The following is an 18,779-nucleotide window of genomic DNA, read 5'->3' on the forward strand; positions in this document are numbered from 1 at the left end:
CGGCCCAGCAGTTTTGTAGTGTACCCATGCCTCCCAGCACGCAACACCTCCTCTTCTCTCCCCCTTGCCCCCACGCCTCATTTTAATTTTCTATTTTTTTTCCCCAGGAGCAACCGCACTCCCCAGATGTTAAACCCTCCCTCTCACAGTTGCATTGCCAAAGGACGCTACTGCTGCACTAACAGCACTGTGCTTCGTCATCACGTCTTCCCAGGCAATGAAACTTGCTGTATTGTTATAAAGGTAAAACCAGCTGTGCCACTATTGCTCAGTTCTGCTGCTATTTAACAGGATACAGCCAACATTATGCCTCAATTCACAGTAGAAAGGGAAAATAAAACTTTGTTTTATTGAAAATACTAGAAAAATTCATTCCAGTAAAATGCATCGTCTGCACTGAGCTTTGCCAAAACACCGCAGTTAATTCACCACTCTCAGAAATTCCCACAAAGACTCATGCAACGGGTGTTCAGTGATCAGTATGGGATTAAACCTCTACTTTATGTCTAACACAAAACCTAACATTTCTAACTGCCCCACACAACCCTTCTACTTGGGTTTCTTCTAGTCAGGAGGTTATCAAAACCATCCTGTATGATGAGAATAGCTTGCCTGTTACCAGGGATAGCAACCAGCCTGTTAATTTTCAATTCCTCTTACGTTTTAAACTCCAGGCAAAAAACAACAAAAAAAAAAATCTCTTTTGGTAAACTTTGCACAGACATAATCAATCTGCTATTCAGTTATTTGAACAAGCATCTGGAGTTTAGCGATCTAGAGATCATTAAACTTTTCCTGAGGAGGGTCTCAGAGTTTGAACACAGTACCGGGAAATGTTTGGGTGTGATCCAAACATTTTTGATAGTTGCCATCCTTGGAGAAGATTTCATCACACCAAATCGTACCAGGGCCTATAGTTTCTCCTTTGTCAAAGCAACCATAGATGTACCCTTCTTCATCCTCAACCCATCCTCTCTTCTCTCCCCAGGAAAGGAAAAACTCAAACAACATCAAAAAGCACCTCTTTTTTTTGTTGTTAATGCCATTTACCCACATTTCTTTATCCTCTACAGGAGGTCAAAAGGCAAAAAACGACACGGAATCAATTGAAGAATGTTCAGTTGCCCATGAAAAGATAAATAAATGAAAGAATAATTCACCCAAATAATTAAGGCACAAAGTAAAAATATTTAAAGCTTCTGGAGATGAGCAAAACAGTTGCCTTTCATGTGTAATTGTATAAACCTTCTGTTTTCAAGGGAGCTAAGCAACCAGCCAGCAATAATTAGGCTCCTGAAAGACAAGTAGGAAGGCATGCAGAACCTGAAATGATGACTTTTTCTGATTCCCCAGGGAAGCACTTTCACTGGGGGGGAAAACACTATAAATAATTTTCCATCTGGAAATCCACTAGCCCCACTCTCTTTTCCCTCCTGAAGTGAGATGCTCCAGAATCAGATCTTATCAGCAGAGGGAGTCTCTTCCTCTAACACTGAGATCAGCATGCATCTGGCTTGCTTCACTTACCAAAAACACAGGCACGACGGGCAAAATTAAACAGAGACACTAAACAGAAAAACATTTAAGTGTGAGCTAGGCCTTCTAATAAGCTTTATGAATAATACAGATATGATAAAAACAGGCAGTGCAATACCTAACTGGTTTGCGTGGCGCAAACACGTGTAGAGCCCTCAACACATTACAAGGTTGGACAGATTGCAGGGTGGGAAATGGGACGCAGCAAAGGTCAAAAGCCATCAGTAGAGTGAAAACACAGACTATACCAAGGAGTCCACCCATACTCCGCATACAGGTACAACGCTCCCATTTACTACTGCAGTTTTAATTTAATCTTGCTCTTTCAGCTCATGTTGGGACTAGTAACAGCTCCTTCAATAAAAATGTCCTCTTCTGAGCAGACCTCACTAGTCTCGGGGGAGGGCAGCCCGAAAAGCATGTCCTGTGGCTTGGAAACAGACCTTAGGGGGTGGCCAGGAGTTGAGTTGAAGCATCTAAAAAACCCTACAAATTCAGTGTGTCCAATGCTGGACAGAGAACGGAAGCAGTCCTTCCCCTCCAACAGCAAGAGCATTTTATTTAACTCGCATGAACCTATCCCAGGCTTAATCTGGAATATTTGTAGATGGTGAAAACTCAAAAGATCCCAATGTTTGTAACTCTCATAAAAGCCAGGGAAAGAACTGACAAATGGAGACGTTTGGATTTGTATTCCTACAGATCCCACATACACAATGTCAAGACATAAAAGGCTCAGATCATAAACCACTATTCAAATTCTAGTTATTTCAATAACTTTAGTCAGAGCATAAGTTTTAATGGTTCATGGTCATAGCAGAAGGCTCTATCACATGGGCTCTGCAACAGTCTGTTCTGAGCTGGTTTTGTTCAATGCTTTTATTAACAGAACAGATAAAGGAATGCAACATATGTTTGTTACATCTGCAAATAAGACGAAAGCAGGATGCAACTGCAGCTCTGTTGGAGGTCAAGATTAGAATTCAAAACAATCCTAACAAGTCAGATCAGGCCGTAAAACAAAAAAAAACCCAAACCCAAAGATCTAATTCAATAGAAGAGGAGCAAGGTAACTTGATTCAGCAGGATTAATCAACTACACATATAGAAAATGACTAGGTAGGTAGCAGTTCTTCAAAAAATGATGTGGGAGGTTATACTGGATCACAAGCTGAACATGAGTCAACAGTGTCATATTGTTAAGAAAAAAAAGCAATCATCACATTAGATAAATCAACTGGAGTATTGCCTGCAAAACAGGCAAAGTAATCCTCCTCGTCTGTTCAGCACTGCGAGACTTGGCTGGCATAGTCAGATCAACTCGGGGCATCGAGCTAGTAGCAAAGATAAGTGCTCAGAGAAGGGAGCCCAGGCACGACACATGAAAGGGAACAAATGAGTGGTTCAGCCTACGGAAGCTGAAAAAAAAAAAAAAGTATTTTTCAAGTATGTTGGGGGGGAAAAAAAAAAAAGGCTACAACTCTTCTCTGTGTCTATGACAAACAAGACAAATAGCAACAGGTTTAAATTGCACCAAGAGAGCTGCAGCTTAAACATGAAGGAAAGAAAGGGAAGCAATACAATATATTGGCTGAGGTCCCTACGACTGGATCTTCAAAGCCACACCGGGGACAAACCTATTACAAAGGAGCTGCTCATGCCCTGAGGAAGGAGCATGCATCACACATCCTCTTGAGTTCCTCCAGCCCTATTTTTCCATGAGTCCGTGATACGCCAACGAACAGACGGTAACGAGCACGAGCAGGTCCAGGTAATATCACAAACAGCTCTCGGTGAAATCAGTGAGACTTCTCAAAAAAAACCTGTATGGCCAGAAGCAATGACAAGGCAGATAGCAAACACTCAGGGTAGAGTTATCCATTAATCACTGCTATGTCAGGAACAAACAGGTTATTAAATGTTATGCTTTAAACTGGTCCTGATTTGCAGTTTTTCCAAGTGCAATAATTTCTTTATTTTTTGACTTCTTCACAAGCTCATTTCTTGATGTTTTTACTTCATATACCAAGAATCCCAATATGCTTTTCTTGCTACATGGTGAAGTAACAAATGTCTGTTTCACTGACCTGCATTTTATGACTCTCTAGACACAAACCAACAGAACAAGCCGACACACAGCTTTGTATGGAACAATTTTTGTAATCTTGACTATTTATCTTTGGATAATTGCTACATTCATAATTATTTTAAAGACAATTTTGTTTAATAAGGATTGGAATTGCTACTAGACAAACTCAGTATAACAAAATTTTGGACGAAAAGTAATTTTTGTGACTAATCTATGAACTGCTACAAAATTGTGATTTATAATAGGCATAGTAATAGCCTTAATGATTGCAGTGCTTCTGGGTATCAATGAAACACACAGATTGGCTCATTTCAAAGCAGAAAGGGCATTTTTTTAATTTTTTTTTTTTTCCTTCATGGGTGGCCCATACATATCTTCAGGGTCCTCGGAGGAGCTTCCAACATTCCCACTGTGCGTTCCACATAGTGGCTGCTATTACCATGCTAATGTTAATAGGCTGTAGCTTATGTGACCCCTCGGAGCAGCAGCTATTGCACAGCATAACTAGCAGAGCACTGAATTACTGCCACTGGCTCTCTATTACAAAATGCTGGCAAGCGGTGAGGAACAGTGGCAGGAAAGTAGTGAGGGCAAAGCAAAAAATAATTAAAATTTTGTATTGGAAGGGAGCAGAAAGCAGGAATCTAAACAGGCTGGCAAAGAGAGACGCTGGAGCCCGGGGTCATGAGGAACGGGGCAGCAAGAGCAGCTCAAAGTCGCTGTTTCCAATGACAGTGCAGCCCATATGCCAGAACATTTGCCACTTCTCTCTCCCTCTGTGCAATTGCAATTGAAAATTAATAAATTACAGACAATGAATACAAGCAAGAAAAATCATAAAGCCTGTGGCAAAAAGAAATCTTGTTCCACCCAACTATTTTTTATATTGCAGAAAATTTGCTTGGGAAAGATTCTGGTGAAAGAAGTGAAGCAGCCAGTACTAATGACAAATATTTTGGGAAAACAGAAACTCCATATGTTCTCCTTTTATTCTACCAAAAATAAAAAGAGGAAACCAAGAGCTTTTTGAATTTAAGTGTAACATTTCCTTACAGCGGGAGACAAACTATGCCTAAGTTAAGTCTGGACATTAATGGAAGCAAACAGCAGAATGCTGGTCCCTGGTGTTTCAATGCTTCTCTCTTTAGAGGTTATGCTTCCAAGAAGTTACAGAAACACAATTTCCCTGGGAGGATCATTTTTTGCAGGCTGTTGCAATGTTTTTATTTAAGGCTATTTGATCTGTATTTGCAGAAAAGCTCAGTTCATCACTCTGCCTTTTCATATATTCACCTGTAAGGCGTTTCCCAGGATCACAGCGCAGCGGAGGCTGGAAGGCACCTCTGCAGAGCATCTCGTCCAAGCCCCTGCTCAGCGGAGGGTCAGCCAGAGCAGCTCCGGGACTGTGTCCAGTTGGGTTCTGACTATCTCCAAGGATGGAGAATCCACAACATCTCTGAGCAACCTCTTCCAGGGTCTGACAGCCCTCACACTGAAAGTTTTCCCCCACGTTTAAGTGGAATATCCTGCATTTCAGTTTGTGCCCATTTCCTTTTACCCTTTCTCTGTGCACCACTTAGAAGAGCCTGGCTCCATCGTCTCTACACCCTCCCATGAGGTATTTATACACGATGATAACGTCTCCCCTTGAGACTTCTCTTCTCCAGGCTAAACAATCTCAGCTCTCTCAGCTTCTCCTTTCAGAAATACTAATAAATAAATATTTAAACAAAATATCAAAACCAATACATCACAGTATAGTGAGCAGCAAGACAACTCTCTGATGGCACGACTGGCCAAGGACGCTTCTGAGCGTTACCTGAAAAAGCAACATTGCGGGGGGGTCACTTAAGCACAAAAGGAAAATTGAATGTGAAGCCAAACGCTCTTCAGAACCTTTGGCCAGTGCACAAAACGTTTACATACACAAAAATGGATACAGGTTGAGTCCATCAAGCCAGCATAAATTCCTACAGCAGTGCTCGAGATCAGGGTCCTGGAGAAACCGGTCACTGGCACAGGCTCATCTCAAAACCCTTGTCAAACCACTGGAAACTGGAGTTCCCAGAGGCAAATACCAGTCTTTATTTTTCAAACACTACTTTCTGGTCTTAGTTCTTACTATTTCCATTTGCCTAAAAATAAAAAAATAGGCTTTATACAGGAATGGCACAAATTCTGAATATACCAGTAACCTCGAATTGAGCAGAAACTCCCTTCTTTCCCTATGTTACTCAAACTCATTCTATTATAGGAAAAAATATTAAGAAGCAGATTTCCAATGAAATCCTATCCTCTGTAGTTTTAATCTCTTCTTGCCCTTCAAATAAGACTTTTAAGTATTATCTATATTACTAAAATATTCTATGAGCTATGCACATGGCCCATGCTACTGTCGAACTAAGTACTTCACCAGCTTTAGTTTGCAATGAAATAAGCTACCTCTAGAAAAACATTACACTCATCTCCAGGTTAGAAATTAAGGCAGAAGGCGGCCTACACATAAATATCAATGAAATCAGGCAATAAGAACTGGCATTAGGTCAATGAAAATTAAGCAAGAAAATATTTCACTGCTAGAATAAATAATTTTGATTTACCACATGCAAAATAGAATTTCCTGAATGCTTTCAGCTTCTGCTCTGTGAGATCAGAGCTCATGAGCTCTGTCAGCAACAGACAGTTTCTGAACACAGAAGTGACTTTAAAATTAACATTTTCTAACCTTAAAAGACCTAACATCATCCGTTTGGAGTTCAAAACAACAGGTATTTCACAATAAATAACAAATTGATACTGTTCCAGACATGGCTTATTTCCTAAAAGCCTAAGCATAAATAAAGAAATGAATAAATTATTCAATAGATATTGCTGTTTCATTTTCTTCCTTAATTTTTTTTTTTTTTAGAGTGCCTAATTTGAAGCAGTGCAATTCTTTAACAAATTCCTGGGAAAAGAAAAAGAGAGAAGCTCTGAGTTTGTTGTTGGAGAAGCAGATTTATTCAGATAAAAATCAGTTAGCTCCCCAGAATGCAGAAAAAAGTAATTTTACTTGGGTTTAAGGAATTTGGTTCAAAGCTCTGATCTAGAAAGCAATATATACAGTTATTAAACAGTGTAAAGGGATTAACTCTACAGAGTGTTATTGACTACTCCGGTCTCATTAACTGCAATTTTATTTAGATAAAAATGTCATCTTAAACATCATTTTGGTGTCAGAAGTTAGATCTGAAGAATAACATTAAAAATAAATATGCATCAGCAGTTCCCCAATCTGCAGCAGCTCTTTCTGGGGTCTCCCCTGGAACTCATAATTGAAATTATGGTTTTGATTTGCAACATGCCCATCAAGAGGAACTGCTTTTAAAAGAAGTTGTCCTGTGGAATAGGAGAAGTGTTTTCTGAGAGGCAGCTTCACTGGAGCATGTACAAACTTCACATAGAAAGCTGCTGTCTGTCTGTCTCTTTTTCCTCCAAGAAAGGAATGAAGAAAGGTTAGGGAAAGAGTTCTGGGTTCCCGGTGGACTTTCGCCTACTTGCAGATTTTATTAGGGAACTGCGAAGCTAATTATGTGTACGATAACTCCAGTAACTGCTTTTCATGCAGAATCACATACCAGAAAATAATGAAAGCATGAATGGAAAAGTCTCTCTGTCTTTTAACCTCGGAGCAGCTCAGAGAAGGCAGTGGATACTTCAGCAGGCTGCAGCAGAGCTTCCATACTGCAGCGAGGACCGAGCACTCCTCAAGAGGTGCTCAAGAATCCCACCAAACCCTAGAACAAATCCCAACTTTCCTTATGGTCTTCGCTTCCAAAAAACCATCTGTACGACACACCAAAGGGCACTCGGAAGACGGAGGCATGTCTGGGTGCGCAGGCAGCGCGGCAGGCACCTTGCACGCCCCGTGGCCACAGGCGGGATAGAGCATCCTCCCAAGCATGCTTCAAAGGCAGACCTCGACCTGCAGAAAAGCCTTTAGGAACCAAGCTCTGACCAAAAGTAACAGCAGCCGGGTACCTATGTATTTCTTGGACCCTAGACCCAGGAAAAGTGGGAGGCCAGACATACAGACAGGCAGAACATCCCCGTTAACCAATTCACGCGTTGCGGCCACACAGCACTGCAGATACACACTTGCTTGCCAGGTTACTGTTTGTTACCCCAGGGGTACGCTGGCTAAGCTATTAGTACTCCTCCTGAAAGATTTATTTGTCTCACGCTTTCACAGGGGCCAAAATTTCATGTATGCAGTAGTATTTTGGGGCTGTATGTTTATTTCAAGTAGAGCTGTTAGTACATTTCACAAGCAGCCTCCGCAATCAGGTCCCTATATTACCTTAACCACAAGAATACAGCACATTTACCTCCAAAAGGAGGTACAGTATATATCCCTACAGTTACTACTGCATGAATTAAAAGAAATCAGACTCAAACATAGTTTGCAAAGGCTTGTTCAGGTTCTCCCTCCCCTCTTTTTTTTTTTTTTTTTTTTTAATGTAATGTTTGCTTCTACACTACCCATGAAGATTTGGGGTGTTGGGGTTTTTTGGTTCATCTGTTCTATACTTTCTAAACAGCATTTGCAGCCTTCCTAAGTTTTACTATTGGAGGTGATGAGGGCTGAATAGGATGGAGGTTTTGAAACTTCAGTGTGGAGAACAAAAGGCTTTGGCCATGGAGAATATCCTACCTCTAAAAAAAAACCTAAAACAACAAGCTTATGAGAGATGGCCTCCATACTGAATTCTTATGAAAAAACAACTATTTCGGTAAAGGTTTTATGTATTTTATTTATTTGGTTTTAGCCAAAAATAACGCTAGTAAAAATCCTAGCGTGGAAGCAATTACGTTTTTATACATTTGCATGAAGCTTGGCTACCTTTGGTTTCATACACTTGCTTAAAGCAGAACATGCTGGCACAGTTTATTCATCTTCCCATATGAAAATAAACTGTGCTTCCACGTGCTTCTACCCAAACGTAACTGCCTACACAAGTGAAGTTAGCCTGCTACATCAGTATAAGAACTATTTAGGATGGGCAACAGAAACGTGAATCACTGCAGAGGGAGAGATGTGCAGAAAAACAAAAAAGGGGCTGTATGCCTCAACTGCTTGCGTTGCCTCCTGACTGTACGGAAAGCTATGAGTTGTTCTGTTTAGCTGGATTTCGGAGAGGTGACCGTGCTATAACTGTGACGTTACGACACTGGAAAAATAATACATTTAACACTGTGATGTCATTCCACCCACTACCAGTTGCCACGGTCTCACAGCATGCCAATAAAACTTGAATTTCTGATCTTGAAGAATGTCCTTTTTTTAAATTACAATTTTCAAAAACAGAAAAGGGCATAAACCTAGTATCAAGAGTATCACCCCCCTTTAGACCATATCGCATATCACTCTCAGCATCCTGCTCCTTATTCCTCTCCTTTCCCAGGAGGCCACTAGTCATCAGCATCCCCCTACACCTGAGTTAATGCTCAGGGATCAGATCCCTCGAGTCAGTCCTGAACTGTCTCCAGTGCAGTACTGCATGTCATTGCTCCCCACTCCTCAGGACCAATGTTCTCACCATTTTAAGTTAACATTAATAATTAACAAAGAGAAAAAGATACCCGTGCTGCAATTGCCCTCTGCCATACTGCAGGCTTTGAGATTTTTCCTTAGGCTAAAGAAGAAAAAAGTTAACGATCCTATTTTAGACATTATCATGCCTCAGCAATCAAGACTAAGTTTATTATCCTGCAAACAAAAACAAAGATCAAAAATTATAACTGATTACACGCCGCTAACTTTTATTAAGAGATTCAGGGACAGCGTTTCTAAGGAAGGCGCTGGCTCCACAAATCAACTCAGCTGATACCCCATCATCAGGCTACAACATTGGCAGCGATGTGCAATACGTGGTATTTGTGGCACTACTGAGGAAAACTATTTTAAGTCTAATTAACATGAAATTTTTGGAATGCAAATGCTTTTCATTTATACATAAAACAAAATGCCGTGACATTTCTCCCATCCATTTATCATAAACAAGTTAATTACTGTGTAACAAATAGCTCCTGCTAGAATCTGTATGTTTTGAGGATGTTAGAGAGCTGACTCAGGCAAATAAGATGAACCACAAAGTAGTAGTTAATAGCTTATGGCACACTTATAATAAAACAATGACTCTGTAAAAGCTCTTGTTGTCAAATTAAGGCTAAGCTATTTCCATTGGAATAAGTCAATTATAGGCAGTCATTATCTGTTTAACTTGATTCAAACCTAGAATACTATAAGCACTTTGATTTTGATACATTCATAACACTGCATACATTTGAGAGCTGGATGTTACAAAGCTTAAAAGGGAAACGCTGGGTTTATTGCCACGCAACTTGCCCCCAAGCCATGTAACATCTAAACTTCCCAACACCGGCTGAAGTTCACCGCTGTGCTGAACTCTACATACTACCCAATTTCTGATGAACAAACCTTTAGGGAGCATAAACTGTCCCAGGACTGCTCGCATCTCCTTCCTGAGGACAAAGCGAGGAGGATTATGCAGCACAAAGACTTCATGTTTGCCCACTGGAATCCCCCGAGAGCAATGTGGGGGAATTCCTTCCCCAATTCCAAGAAAGCACTGACAGGTAAATCCCTACCTACTTTTTCTGAGGCAAGCAGTCCCATTTGGCCTGAAGATGAATTACTGAATGCTGATGAATAAGATGGTGGTAGCTGGCAGCAAAGCTTTGCGTGGTAAGATGGTGTGAAACAGTACATATGTCAATCTATCAAACATGATAATGTAAGCAATCTGAACCCATTTTTGGTCTGAACTATTGTACAATACTTCACCCAGATGGAAGAAAGAGATAAACATTTTATGCTTCAGACATATCAAGTGTTAGGAAGTAAAATTAAACCTAAACTGGAAAACTACCAATTTTACATGCTAGAGTATATATAAAGAACAACACAAGCACGAAGAAGAATTTTATGCAGCAGATTTTCTCCCCCATTATTGTACAAATTAATTAGATATATTTGTTTCCTATGATAAACAGCAGCATGTATTTGACTGTAGATTAAAAGGTGTAAAGACGATAGTTTACTTATTAGCAAACACAGGATTTGCACTTTTTTCTTTCTCCCTCAGTTGACAAAATGCTTACAAATCACATACATTGTGACAATGTTATCAGGACATGAATCTCAGAAGAGATGCATGCACACTTAATACCTTGAGGGCCAGGTCAGCCCTAAATCAGTGGCAGGTTTGCCATGACTAATGTGAAACTACAATTGGCCCCCTAAAGGACAAAATTAAATAGAAATATATTTCCATTCAAAACAACTTGACAGCCTATGTAAATATAATTTTATATTTAAAAATTATCAGTTGCAATTGAAATGAAATGACAGCCACTGTGCTGTCTGCAAAGTCATTGCCAGCTAACTCCTGAACAGACCTTCTGCTCCACCCCTATTGTCCACTTACATAAACACACAGCACAATTTATCAAGCACTAAACTGCAAAAAATACTCCTGCGAGCAAGTGTATTAATGATATTATTTTCTACAGTATTTGGAGGGCATTGTTTATCAATTAACTTCCAAAGCTAAAAAGCATGAAATCTACTCAGTTTACAGACTGACCTGTAAAGCCTTACAGTGTGTAAGTTTGGGAAAAAGCGTTGCTAAATACGTAAACAATTGGTATTTGGTCTATTCATGTGTTGCTACATTCTTGGGTTTATGTCAAACCCCTATTTGGTTATCTTTCAAACTAAAAATAAACTCCCCAATGTCTACTAATTGATGCCAGGCTAGTCAAGAGAATTCCTGAACAGCAAAACTAAGACAACTGGGCTCAGAAACAAAACTGATTGCCAACTCACGTAGAGAAAAAATGTCCAGTCCTGGATTCTGCTGAAGCCAGAAAGAACACTGACAACTCTCCCTCGCTTTTGAGAAAAATCAAAGTAGCGGAGCAGGTGTTTGCTCTGGAGGAAGACAGAAATCCCAGCTTTCTGGCAGAGAAACATGCATGAGAGTAAATGTACTCAGGAGAAAGTAGCAAAGGGTTTATAAACCCTTGAGTAGAGCGTCAAGTCCTGATGTGCTCCCCAACTTCCACAATGTACTATGTTTTTAGAACTGCTGTAACATCCACCAATGGTTAGTGATTTAAATCAAGGGGGGGGATGCTGGGGGGAGGGAGGGCAGATTTTGATCTTCAAAAATTCTCTTGGAGTAAAACAATCATTTCCTGCATCATGAAAATACAAAGTTTAATTATTTTTAACTTGAAAGGGAGACAGATCAATACACAGGATAATCTATTGTTATTTGGATTATGAAGACGTCTTAGAGTTTACAATCACAAAAGTGGTTATAATCCTGCAATTACTATAAAGCTAATTGGTAGTTTCTTTTTGCCTGTGTTTTCATGTTGTCAGTGGGGCAGTAATGAAAATGAATGCCACATTTGTGAACAGAATGTCTGTAGGCTTGTTTACCACATTTCCAACAACAACGTCTGCTTTATCATGCATTTCAAAGCAGAGATAATTTAAGGATCTTAGAATTTCATACATAAAAATACTTTCTAAAATATCAAATGCAGAGTTCCTTCAGACGGGGTGGGAGTGGGAGACTTAAAAGTGAAGCGATGACCTCGCATACTATAGGCAAACAATCCACCTGAAGCAGACAGCACGTGGACTCTGAGTGATTCATCTGTATTCAAAACTGCGCTCAGGTAAACCACTTAGTGTTTCATCCTCCTACAAACATAATTCTGCAGACAATTTCACCATCAAAACCAGCATCTTCAAGCCTCCTTTCACCTCCCGAAAATACAGTTATTGCAGCACCTATTAAGCTTTTTATTCCACTTACCTTTGAGTAACTTCTGCCCTTCCATGATGGTTTGGGAGACGAACGCTGTGTAGTCTTCTTCTGAAAAGCCAGGCTTGCACGCGGGTCTAACTGTAAGATCCCCATTGTGTGCCTGGAAAAAGAAAACAAGGAAAACACATACCGTGACTTTTGTCATTTGGGAAAATGTTTTGCACCCAGTGACTCCGTGTTTAGGCACGGGCAAACCTGAACAGTAAAGCAGTGTGCAAGTAGAAACCGCTCGTGCTAAAGTGCCTATCTGTTGGACTGGATCCATACTGTAGCTGCAAAAATAAAATGGGCCAGAAGATAGTTGCTTGACTACAATAGAGAGCATTGTTTGTAGGAAGGCTGGGATACTGGGCACTGTCAGAAGAGGGGAAGAAACAAAGAGCAGCAATTCATCAAGGCGAGCTGTGCTCGCACTGGAGCCACGCAGAGGCCTGATGTTGCAACATCCAAATCACTGGGGTTTGCTATTGAGAAACTGGGCAAGCCCCAGGACTGAAGGAGGAGAAACACCCCAGCTCGCAGCAGCTGAAGTCCCCTTCCTTCCCCTTTGCCCTGCAGCAGCCTCCAAGGCTCTGCCTGCTGCTGCCTCTGAGACCATCCATGCTCCGCACCTGCCCCAGCAGTGGAGAGGGGATGGAAGGGACGAAGGGGATGGAAGGGACGCCCGATCAAAAATGTGACAACGCCACTGAATAGCACAGCCCCATGCACAACCTGCAAGGATCCAGCGGGAAGCATCCAGCTAAACACTCAGCTGCTCTGCTGCAACTTTGGACCGCGCAGCAGGGAACCAGCCCCTGCCACGGGGACAGGTCAGTCCAGTCGTGGTAGTCCAGGCTCCTTGGGATGGGGTACACATGCCCCAGCAAGGAGGGTCCCAGACCCCAGCTCCAGCCAACTCACTGGAAGCACCTAAGCCAGTGATTTATGCCTAACAAGTGCCAGGTGATTTATGCACAAACAAGTGCTGGTGGCAAGGGATTTCTAACACTCCCGGACCGTCGGCAGGGCTAGCCAGAGCATCGCTTAGCGATGTGGCTGTGCCTCCGACACCTCCAGTCCCAGCAGCGCAGGCTGAAGCCAGGGGACCGGGAGAGTCACTTCCCCGAGAAAGTGCAACTCCAGGCGTGCACCTGCCTCCCCGGGGAGAGGAGCAGAGCTCCCCCGGGCTTCCCGAAACGCTTCTGGACACAGACGATGCTGTATTACCGAGAGAGGCAGAAGGGAAGAGGAGCGAAGGGTCCTTTCAGATGAGCTTAGTAAGCAGAAAGCAAGCCAACGTACTCTGCTAAAAATCACGCTCGGGAGACAGATGCCAGCTACTGCATGGGAAGCACAAGGAAGCAGCGGCTCTGTGGACTCTGACCATCGCTGGCAAGATGTTGCCATTAGGAAACATTTCAACGGGTCTGACTGAAGATAACAGGCTTTGAATCTGAAATCAATCAATTACTGTAACAGCGCTTGCTAGATGAGAGAGTGTCGGGGCTACTTCTGCACACCCACCAGCCTCCCGAGGGCTCGGACTCGGGACATCTTCACAGATTCAACTCGGCACAGGGGGATTCAGGCAGAAAAATAAGCGGCTCTCGTTTCTGCAGCCAGTCCAACGAGAAATACAGCAGCCGCCCCGCTCGCACTGTAATACTGCAGCCACGCGTTCAGGCATTTGTTGATGTTCCGCAGATATCCCTTAACTCGAGGGGGCCACACGAACCCCTAAAAACCCCGAACTTTTCACGCCCTTAGCCCCCAGCACGGATCAGGCCCGCTCGGTGTGTTTACGGGCTTGTAAAAACAAAAGTTAAAGGCACCGCCGCGGTGCCGGCAAAGGAGGGACATCTCGCACGGAGCGGGCAGCGCAGCGCGACCGCGCTGGGGTGCGGAGACTCCGCCGGGCGCGCAGGGCTCCGCGGGCGGAGCGGCACCGCCGCCGGGACGCGCCGCTACCCCCGAAGTTTATCTCTCGACGCGCATCACGGAGGGCAAGTTTTGCCGGCACGGCTGAGGCACTAGATTCGAGGCGAATGATAGCGCTAAAAAAATCGTCATTAAAAACTGTAATGATGACAAAAAAAAGGGAGAGAGGGTGAAAGCGGCAGGGAGCTGCGGGGGCTCCGCTCCGCTCCCGCACACTCTCCCCACCGCGGCCGCCCGGACCGGCTCCGCGCCCCGACCCCGAAGTTGCGGCGGCTGCCATGCCCGCAGGCGGCGGGCGCGGAGCGGCGGCAAAACCTCCGCGGGGCGCGGAACCCGGGGGTGCTGCCTACCCGCCTGCTTGCCCGCCCGCCCGCTCCGCTGGGGCGCCCCACTTACCGCCGCCGAGCCCCAAACGGGAAGGAGCAGCACCAGCAGCACCCGTGAGCCGGTCCTCATCGCCCCGGCGGCGCCGGCCGGCCCGCCGGGCTGTGGCGGTGGCGGAGCGGCTGCCGCCCCGTCCGCGCTGCGCAGTGCCGGGGCCAGGGGGTCGCTGCCGCCCCGCTCCCGCCGCCGCCGCTCGGCGCCCGCTCTGGGCTGCAGGTGAAGCGCCCGCCGCGCGCCGCCGCCAGGCCCCGCCCCGCCGCGCGCGGGCACGCGCCGCCTTAAAGCGACAGGCACCGCCCCGCTGGGGGGGGGCGCGCGCGCGAAGGTGGCGGGTGGCGGGGCCGCCTCCTCCCCTGGCAGCCGGCGTAGCTCCGCGGGGAGGGAGGAGGTGGGGGAACTCCGGGAGCCGGAGCAGCTACGGGAGCTGGAACTCTCCTGTCCAGGGAACAAACTTGAATGACCAAAGTCGAAAAACTAACATATCCTGGGGGAAAAAACCCAGCATATCCAGGGTAGGGAGGTGTCCACTGAGGATAAAAGTAGCATATCCTGAGAAAACTAATAGATCCAGCAGAAAGACATGCCCAGTGGGGAAAAAACTAACATCCAGGTGAAAAACAAGCGTATCCAGTGAGGAAAAACTAGCATGTCCACAGGAAAAGCTAATACATCCAGGGGGTGATGAGCATACCTCATGAGGAGAGCCCAGCCCAGGCTGTGAGGAAAAGGAGCTGTGTGGGGCAGAGTAGCGTATCCACAGGAAAAGCTAACATATCGGGAGGAAAAAACTAACATATCCAGAGAAGAAAAAACTAGTATATCTTGAGAGAGGAAAAAAAAAGACACCAGAGGAAATCGCAGCCCCGCCACGACAGGGACCCGCTCCTTCACCTGCGAAGGCCTCAGCGGAATGTCGCCTTGTTTGGGCGGGAAAGGCCCCGCTGGGCAGCCGGTGGGAGAGGCGTGTGTGAGGCAGGCAGGGCCTGGGTGCGGGCAGGGAGCACCGGGCCAGGCTCTGCCCCGGGCGTTAATCAGACCTGGGGCAGCAAGAGGGGAGGGTGCGGGAGGTGCCTTCCTGGGAAGAGAGTAATTTGGGTGAATGGTGGTTTCAGGATGGGGTGAAAAAATGGATAGTGCCTGAACTGGCTCCTCAGCCACGTCCGTGAGGCAGTCTGAGCCCAGCCCTTCTTTTCTCAGAGGAAAATAGGCATGTCAGGCCTAGCCCAGGGTCAGTAGCAGATAAAGCCAACGCCACTCAACTGGAGGTTTTCTGGTGTAAAAATAAAGGCAGACAAAAACACGGCCAGAAAAACGAAACTTAAGTCAGTTTAGTTTTCACAGAAAACTGAAAATGGAAAGCAGTGGTTTCGACTGCTAAGTATGGCTCCTGCTATTTTCCTCCAGCGTGACCCTGACATCCAAATACAATCTTTTTCCTTTCTGAATGCAGCTCGACACCACAAATAGGAGTTCTCTGGCATGTATATTTTGTGCATATAAATCCAACATCTATTTGCATAAATAGATGCATACTATCTGATGTACGTGCAAAATCAGACATTGCAGCTGAAAAATCTGGCCATTAAACTATTCTGTTATATTCACACATTTCCAAAGGAATGAGACACATAAATCCACTGACTGCATCTTTTGCTATTGAGTAGATTTAATAGCATTGTGTTAACACCTAGAGATGTTAGCGAAGAACTGAGACCTCATTGTATTAAGCTCTGTAGACACAAATAATGAAAAGATTGTTCCTACCCCACCAATTTACAGTCTTAGTGGATTATGGGGTTTATTTTGTTTTTAAACAAGTATTTCTGAGTTTGTTATATAACATCAAATAAATCCCATCATTGTATCGAATTTAGTGTATACTCTTTTTATGAAACACTTTCACAAAGGCAGAAATAATCGAGTGATGCTGTCATAGCAAAAATAAATCCTTATATGTATATGTAAAATCTAAATTTGTTTATTTTATTTTTATCCTAAATTTCAAAGTTTGGAGTAGATTGTTCCAGGTCGAAGGGCAGCTGCGGTTGTTGCTATTTAAATAAAACTACGAGTACTCTGGAGACTTCAGGGGGTATTTTTGATTTGTGGATATTTCCTTGTGAATATCTATGGCCAGTTATTTTGACTCTTGCCGGACTACAGCTGTTGCTATGCACGCGCTCGCTTGGTTTGATAACTTTGTTAATATGACAAGTTCTACAAGTATTGTCAAAATAAGTCTGACACCACAACAGATTGTGAAGAAAAGGCAGAGCAGTAGTGAAAAAAAATAGAATTCTTCAACATGTTTACAGTTGATTTCTAATCTGATGGCAAATTGATTTTTTTCCCTAAGTAGTTTGCCGTCCCTCTTTTCTAAGCTGTGGTAACTGACTCTGTACTCGGGGAATGAGTCTGCAAATGGAGTGAATATGCCTTCCAGTTATGTTTCTAATAACGCTGGCCTGTGTGAGAACCGGGTACCTTCCCAAACCAAGGTGTTTCCGGGAGGATCAGAGGAGAATACAAATCCCGTGTTCAGACAGTGGAAATCACTGGTTTTCATGTGTGGTCATTTTCGCTCTACCGTTTTCCTTCAACTCTTAACACTCTGATCAATTTGGGAAGGAATTAAAGTTTTGCTAACTGATTAGCTACTATTTCAACTACCTCCTTGTTTAGAAGCACTTAACATGAAGTGTTCATAAAATATCTTCCTTCAGATCTTCAAGGAAAATTAAAATATGCCATTTACATTTTTGTACCTATTGAGTTTTTCACATTTAAGCATACAGGTCTGGGCCTGAACATATGCTTTGCTTTGAGTCTGCTGGGAGACTGGTTATGAATTGATATTCTTGCATAAAAAGGAAATACGAAGCTCCACCGTCTAACGTATGAACGTTAGAAGATGTGGATTTGGCTGGATGAAGACATTTAAGAGCGTACACATGCACAGTAAATCAACTTGCTAAACACCTCAAGAGCAAAACTGCTGATCCTAAGAGCCAACTTGCTATGCTGTGCAACACTCGAGAGAATAAAAGGCTCGTAGACGAGACATCTACAGAACTGACTGCGCCAAGATAATGAGGAGCGTGGAGCGCACAAGGGATTTTTCCCTCCTTGATGCACACATGTAATTCCTATTGACAGCAGTGGGAGTTGCACGTACATATCAAGGGGACAATAGAACCCTTAGTGGTGGAGATGAGTATCAGATGTGAGCTGTGTTACCACGGATAGAAAAGAGAGAGAGGGAGGTGTGATCACTGAGGGACGGTACAACATACAATAAAATTGTCAAGCAGCCATCAAATATGTGAAAGCATGGGAATAACAAATTAAATGGACAGGAGGTGAGAAAACAAAGTCTCAAGAGACTTTTGCCTTCCTAGCTTAGGGCTGGTATCTGAATTCCTTTTTTGGGAAATATTCCTGCTGATTTAACCCATTTAATTGTCTAATAAGTAAATGTTTCACTGAACTCGAGTAAACAGTTATGGCCTAGCTGCTAAGGATAAAAAGTGGTTTTATTAAAAAAAAAATCTGACAAACAAGGAGAAATGAAATTACAGTGTGCAGATCACACCTTAGGTTTCTTCAGTATGATCTGATGATTTTTCCTTCTTCTAGGAGATCGATAGCAGACTGGTGATTTAGAAAGTGATATTATTAATTTTGGTCACGTCAAAAGTAGTAACAGAGGCAGGCATACATACAGAACCAGAGAATGATGATTCTGGATTGATAGATGATGGCAAATTATGAATATATGTCAGCAGTTCAAAACGGAAGTGAATGAGAAATGCCTTCAGATTTACTCCACATTTGGGATCTTTTGGGAAGATGTGTAGGGAAGATGGGACAAGATGGAACTGAACTGTAAAGTGAAAAGTAAATCGAGGCTGTGGAGAAATCAATGGTCAGGAAAAGACATAAGC

At 43.5% G+C, this 18,779-nt stretch overlaps 1 protein-coding gene across 1 annotated transcript in view; it reads right to left on the reverse strand.

Moving 5' to 3' along the window:
• Positions 1–15,068, reverse strand: part of CDH4 (cadherin 4) — a 457,956-nt gene extending 442,888 nt beyond the window's left edge. The window contains exons 1-2 of the mRNA XM_054845867.1: positions 14,848–15,068; positions 12,520–12,631 (exon numbers count right to left, since the gene is read on the reverse strand). Coding sequence (XP_054701842.1) covers positions 12,520–12,631; positions 14,848–14,907 — 172 coding nt within the window. The 5' untranslated portion in view covers positions 14,908–15,068. The remainder of the gene's footprint in view (positions 1–12,519; positions 12,632–14,847) is intronic.
• Positions 15,069–18,779: the final 3,711 nt, after the last annotated feature.

This window comes from Grus americana, chromosome 17, assembly GCF_028858705.1.
Source record: "Grus americana isolate bGruAme1 chromosome 17, bGruAme1.mat, whole genome shotgun sequence".
Taxonomy (NCBI): domain Eukaryota; kingdom Metazoa; phylum Chordata; class Aves; order Gruiformes; family Gruidae; genus Grus; species Grus americana.